Below are 7,199 nucleotides of genomic sequence, written 5' to 3'. Positions count from 1 at the left end.
AAAACTCTACACAGATTGGGCAGTATCACTCCACAGGCTCTTCACTCCACACAAGGAGCCCTTCTGGCAGGAGAAGGTTATTAGCCATTCAGGAAATAAGTCAAAGCAGTCACGTGACAAAAATAACCAATCACGCAACACCAGATAGCTTCCACACATGTAGCCAACCACCTGAGTCTACTGGACGCGAACCTCCTGCCCCTGAAAACAGCTTTCGGCCAAACGTCCCGTACTCGCAGAGCAAATTTCGGAGAGTTACCTCCATCTGCAGCGACGTTCCTCACTCAACATCCCAACACATTTCTCATGCTGTCTGAAAGTGGGTTGGATGTCATAGCCGGTCCTCACTCATGTAAAGTCCATTCCCCAAGTCCGTCCGTCCGTCCGTCCATCCACTGAGCCCACGTTTGATCTGACTGGCAGGAGCGCCTGGATGTTTGTTAATGTTTGTAGATCACGTTCTCTGAAGCCAGCTGGCAGAAGCCAAGAAGAAACGGAGACGACAGGCAGCTGAGTGTCAGGGCAAAACTTCAGTCACTCTGAGAGCTTGGCTGGATCTCTGGTTCTTTTGGTTCTTATCGAAGAACAGACAGACCCTTACAGCAAGCCTCAGTCCAATGCTGCTGGCAGGCACTGCTTGGGAAACATATCTTAGGGATCCGTCCCAGTCTAAATCTGGGCTTGTGAAAGCAGAACGGGGAGGGCTGTAGGACCATAAAGCAGCATTTCTCAGTCCTTTACTACCACCCTCAGCTCAACGGGCTTCAGGGAGCTGTCTCCACACCTTCTAGAGTCAGTCTTAGAAGTCAGTCTGCTTTCTGCTTCTCAGCATCCGAGTCCTCCCAAACATGTTTAGTGATGTTAAGGTCTGGACTGCCCACCTAGAGTCCAGACCTCAACATCATTAAATGTAAAGCTCTAGAAGGAAGTTGTGCCCTAACACTGGACTGATCCCCCTCAACTTTGGACTGATCATCCCAGAGTTAAAATCTCAACTCCTTCTTGTAAATGTTGAAGTCTGACCACCCCAGAGTCCTGAACATTGAGTTATCTTCTCACTGTGGAAGGATGGACACAAACACCTGTAGATGTTCTCAGATCTGAACCAAGAGTGGATCTTGATTTTCTTCTCTCTACCAAACATGAAAGCTGATGGGGGTGCTGTTGGTGGTCTACCAGGTCATGCAGGGGGTTGTTAGGGTGTTAGACGTTATCTACGTCTGCGGTTATCTTCTTCCTAATCACCTCGGAGGCATCTCCTGGACATGAAGAACCTGTACCTAGTAGATATTTTGGTATGTATAAAACTGTACGTAGGCAGAGCTGACTGAAGAATGCAGTGACCTGCTTGAGCTGATCCGGAGGCCCTGTCCCACGTTCTTGGCTGAGAACACATCTAGTACTGAGCAGATCCGGCTGAAGTGGCGCAGTGTTGCGCTAATTCGGTTATGAAATGTGACGTTAGAGCACTGATAGATGGGCCTGAGGAGCGGGGGGCGAAATGTCAGTGGGACGTTGCTGGGATGTTGTTGCTGGGTTTGTAAATGAAAGATGATGTGGTCCTCAGGCTGCATGAAGGATCAGAGTGACAGCGGCTCTGGGTGGTGGTGATGGTGGTTGGGAGGGGGGGTTTGCGGTTATAGTGTTGCCATGGAGATGCTGACAAACTGGACATGAGAGATCAACGAAGAGTAAACAAAGCCAACGCTTAAAAAAGAAAACTCACACACACACACACACACACACACACACACACAGATCTTAGTGAAATCCTCTTAAATATGGTCTAAATATTCCAATCAGCCATAACATTAACACCACCTCCTTATTTCTACACTGCCCATTCTATCAGCTCCACTGACTGGACAGGAGCACTGTGTAGGTCTATAGTTCCAGACTTTGTCCATCTTTTTCTCTGCAGCCTCCTTTTACCCTGTTCTTCAGTGGTCAGGACCTCACAGGACTGACCACTACCGAGGAGGTATGACATGTGGTGCTGGATACAATGGATTTATAGTGCTAATATTAATGATAATATTTTGTACAATGCTAATATTGCCTGTAAAACTTTATGTAAATGTTTATCATGTTATTAGTATATGCAGTGCTGTGTGTGTGTGTGTGTGTGTGTTAATCTTTTTAAACCATATAGCGTTGTTATTGACTGTAAAACTTTACAGGAAGCCGTCCTAATTGTATGTAAAATGTCTGACTTTAGGACCCTGACGGAGCTGCTAAAGCAGCCTGGGGAGATGGGGGGTGTGGACAGAGGGGGAGGGCTTCATCCAATCGGATCCAATGGCATCTCTGGACGATCGATGCGGACCAACAATGGTGAGCGTGAACTCCACAAGCACACACACACACTCACACACACACACACACACACACACACACACACACTCACACAGACACACACTCACAAACACACAGTCTGTATCTTGGATAAATAGCGGGATTAGTACTAAGCCCTGGTGCACCAGTGCAGCACTGCTGCTGTGAGCTAATCATTGGTTTGATTAGACCTGTAGACCTGTAGAACTTTAGACCTGTAGAACTTTAGATCTGTAGAACTTTAGATCTGTAGACCTGTAAACCTGTAGATCTGTAGACCTGTAGAACTTTAGACCTGTAGACCTGTAGCTCTGTAGACCTGTAGATCTGTAGATTTTTCGAACTGTAAATTTTTAGACCTGTAGATCTGTAGACCTGTAGAACTTTAGACCTGTAGACCTATAGATCTGTAGACCTGTAGATCTGTAGACCTGTAGCTCTGTAGACCTGTAGCTCTGTAGACCTGTAGATCTGTAGATCTTTCGAACTGTAAATTTTTAGACCTGTAGACCTGTAGACCTGTAGAACTTTAGACCTGTAGACTTGTAGAACTTTAGACCTGTAGACCTGTAGACCTGTAGATATTTAGAACTGTACATTTTTAGACCTGTAGAACTTTAGACCTGTAGATCTGTAGACCTGTAGATCTGTAGACCTGTAGATCTGTAGATCTTTCGAACTGTAAATTTTTAGACCTGTAGACCTGTAGAACTTTAGACCTGTAGACCTGTAGAACTTTAGACCTGTAGACCTGTAAACCTGTAGATCTGTAGACCTGTAGAACTTTAGACCTGTAGACCTGTAGCTCTGTAGACCTGTAGATCTGTAGATTTTTCGAACTGTAAATTTTTAGACCTGTAGATCTGTAGACCTGTAGAACTTTAGACCTGTAGACCTATAGATCTGTAGACCTGTAGATCTGTAGACCTGTAGATCTGTAGATCTTTCGAACTGTAAATTTTTAGACCTGTAGACCTGTAGAACTTTAGACCTGTAGACCTGTAGAACTTTAGACCTGTAGACCTGTAGATCTGTAGACCTGTAGACCTGTAGACCTGTAGCTCTGTAGACCTGTAGATCTGTAGATATTTAGAACTGTAAATTTTTAGACCTGTAGATCGTTAGACCTGTAGATCTGTAGACCTGTAGACCTGTAGAACTTTAGACCTGTAGATCGTTAGACCTGTAGATCTGTAGACCTGTAGACCTGTAGAACTTTAGACCTGTAGATCTGTAGACCTGTAGACCAGTAGAACTTTAGACCTGTAGATCTGTAGACCTGTAGATCTGTAGATCTGTAGACCTGTAGATCTGTAGAATTGTAGACCTGTAGAACTTTAGACCTGTAGATCTATAGAACTTTAGACCTGTAGATCTGTAGACCTGTAGAACTTTAGACCTGTAGACCTGTAGACCTGTAGACCTGTAGATCTGTGGATCTGTAGAACTTTAGACCTGTAGACCTGTAGACCTGTAGATCTGTAGATCTTTAGAACTGTAAATTTTTAGAACTGTAAATTTTTAGACCTGTAGACCTTTAGACCTGTAGACCTATAGATCTGTAGACCCGTAGACCAGTTGGTCAGTTGGTCATTCAGTTCTCTATCTAGCTATGTTAAATCAGCTGGAGCTGCTGAACCCTCTGGGTTCCTCTGGGTTCTGATTGGTTTCTGATGTCTTATCAATAACAAACACATCTGAACACTAAAGGTCACGACCTCTGAAACAACCTTGTGACCCTTTGTCAGTGATGCTGGAGTAATTAGTGTGTGCTGGTCAGTAAAGCGAGAGTAATTAATGCGGCTTATGAGAAAATCCCTGTAGCTCGTATGCAGCATTAAAGGAAGTGGCTTAACGAAGTGTCTGCTGCTAATTAAGATATAATTAACTTAAACCAAAGCCAAAACCTGCTGATAGGAAGCTCACAGTCCGTCTGGAGGACAGCTAGACACACACACACACACACTCACACACACACTCACAGGGTTGTGTGTGCTTGTCATTCATCCCTGCTCTTGTCGTTGATCATCCTCTCAGCACTGCTTCGTCCCCCCTCAGGTTTTAATGAGACTTTAATGATGAGTTCATTAACACCGGATGGATCACGCTGCAGGAACACACACAGACCCTAGAGAGACCCATCTGCACACACTCACGCCCACAATACAGCACACACCCATACACACACAGGCATGTGCATGTGCTAAGGTATGCACAGGTGCACTCTCTCCAGGTGTACAGTAATACAGTTAGTCTTACATCCACTGATGAGCCAAAACATTAAGACCACTCTTAAATAAAGGTACCAGTGTAGATGATGTGGTAGCAGGGCTGCATGTGAAGATCTGGGGATGTGGAGAAATGAGCCTGAGGCACATTTTGATGGGGGTCAGATTATGTCCAGATGACTGGGGGGTCAGAGCGTCTCCAAAAGACTCCAGGGCCTGTGTGGGGCTTCCAGTCCAAGTAGAGACAGACCATCTAGTAGGCATAGGGCGTCGATGCAATGACCCTTGGGTAACAGAGGCTGCCTGGTCCAAACCGACCGACTCTAGAGGGAATTGATAAAAGCGGGCCCTTGTTCAATGCGGGCCCTGAACAATATCAGCCTGATGACCTTAATTCCTTAATGACTTTAGAGCTCTGCTACTTACACAGGTTTACAGTGCGCTCAAAGCTTGACGAGGTAGGTGGTAAAAGAGAATGAGAGGGAGGAATGAGGATGGAGAGAAAATGAGGGAATAAACTGGGCCTCTGGCAGAGAGAGATAAGGACAGAGAGAGAGAGAGAGAGAGAGAGAGAGAGAGAAGATTGAACTCCATGAATTAAATAGTAGGTAAGAGGGAGACAAATAGAGAGACCTAAGGGGACAGGGGAGAGGTGAAGAGAGAGTGACAGATGCTTAGATGAATGTGGAGTGATGAGAGGGGTTAGCAGGGTGCCTGATATCACAGATTTTATTAGTGTGTTGCGGGACCGACACCGTTCCCACTCTGACACTTCTGCCCTGAACAACATTATGGCCAAAACACTCCCATAAGAATACACTGAAATGTGTCCATAAACTTTTATTCCAATTTGAAGCTTCTCTACTGGTTGGGCAATTCTTCGGGCTCCAAACACAAATCTTGGTGTATTTATTAATAATGTAGTTTTATGCTTTATGATTTTTAAACCAATGCGACTTATGATTTCATAATTATAGTACATATTTTCCCCATAGGAATGAATAATAGAATGTTGAGAAAAGATATCCAATACACTAACTACTACTAACCTGGGATACCATAGAAACCTCCTAGCAACACCATTGCAACCACCTAGTAAACACATGGGAACACCTGGGCACCCACTGTAGCAACAACCTAGCAACCACTTAGCAACACCATAGCAACCACCTGGGACACCATAGCGACCACTTAGCAACATCATGGCAACAACTTAGCAACCATTAAGCAAAACCATATCAAACACCTGTGATACAATAGCAACCTGGCAGCAACACCATTGCAACCACCTAGCAAGTACATAGCAAAACCACACTAACAACCTGCAAGGATTTATCAATGCCATAGAAACCACCTGGAATAGCACTGCAATGTAGGAACAGTCTGGAAATAGAAAGCACTTTAGCATAAGCACTTTATTTATCATATTATTTATCATTTTTAATCAAACGTCCACAAAACAAGTCTTTAACGTCAGACCAGTTTTCAGATTTCTCCAGTTTCACTTGGAGTCCAAGCAGTTTGTGCAAAATCCTGTGGTGGATTTTTAGTTTCTGGACCTGACCATGTCATCTCTAGAAAGAGCTGTGTGAGTAAGATCATATCCTGTATGTTTCAGAGTGTGTAGTTATGGTTAGGATTGTGGGGATGGTGTAAACTGATCTGATCAACAGGAGAGGAGTGTAAAACCAAAGCCCGTCACCTTCACAGCTCAGGCCATGTGTAAAATGATTCAGATGCTGCTTCAGCAGCGGGACTTTCACACCGACCGGCAGGGACACGGAGTGTGTGTGTGTGTGTGATTCAGAAGCATATGTGCGAAGCCTGTCCTTGGCAGAGAGTGAAGGTGTCTGTGTGAGTGTGTGTGAGTGAGATGGGGACGTGTGCATTAGTCCGTGTATATAGAGTACAGCACCATATGTCAGGGAACATTGTATTGGCAGTGCTTTGTGTGTGTGTGTGTGTGTGTGTGTGACGTTTAAGCTTGAATAATTGTGCATACATGTGTAATGAACATGTGTAGGGTCGACAGTATAGAAACATCTGGACCACGTTAAAGAGTGAGAGGGGGGACGTATCCTGGGGGGGATCCTGTGAGGATCAGCTGGGCTTCTCTTCTGTTGGTTTCAGCACCACGAACAGCTCCTCACGAACAGCCTAATACAGTACGTCACTGTGCACCTGTACAAGGTGGGTGTTTCTAATAAAGTGGCCAGTAAGTGGAAGCACAAGGTGGGTGTTTCTAATAAAGTGGCCAGTCAGTGGAAGCAGAAAGTAGGTGTTTCTAATAAAGTGGCCAGTCAGTGGAAGCACAAAGTAGTTGTTTCTAATAAAGTGGCCAGTGAGTGGACGCACAGGGCAGGTGTGTGTGTGTGTGTGTGTGTGTGTGTGTGTGTGTTCCAGGCTTCAGCACTGGTGTGATTTATCAGCATAAGATTTAATTGGTACAAATGCACCAATCAGAAAACAGCAGCAGGACACATCAATCAAACACTGAACCAAGAGAGAGAGAAAGAGGGTTTAGAGAGAGAGAGGGCGAGAAAGAGAGAGAGAGACAGAGAGAGAGAGAGAGAGAGAGAGAAAGGGGGGGAGAGAGAGAGAGAGAGAGAGAGAGACAGAGAGAGAGAGAGAGAGAGA

General features: G+C 45.0%; 1 protein-coding gene across 1 annotated transcript in view; it reads left to right on the top strand.

Moving 5' to 3' along the window:
• The first annotated feature begins 2,204 nt into the window (after window positions 1-2,204).
• The window catches only part of LOC140551126 (protein shisa-8), a 19,393-nt gene continuing 14,398 nt past the window's right edge, over window positions 2,205-7,199 (top strand). The window contains exon 1 of the mRNA XM_072674492.1: window positions 2,205-2,334. Within this exon, the coding sequence (XP_072530593.1) occupies window positions 2,205-2,334 (130 nt within the window). The remainder of the gene's footprint in view (window positions 2,335-7,199) is intronic.

This window comes from Salminus brasiliensis, chromosome 3 (genome assembly GCF_030463535.1).
Source record: "Salminus brasiliensis chromosome 3, fSalBra1.hap2, whole genome shotgun sequence".
NCBI lineage: Eukaryota > Metazoa > Chordata > Actinopteri > Characiformes > Bryconidae > Salminus > Salminus brasiliensis.
This window is presented reverse-complemented; position numbering and strand designations above follow the sequence as displayed.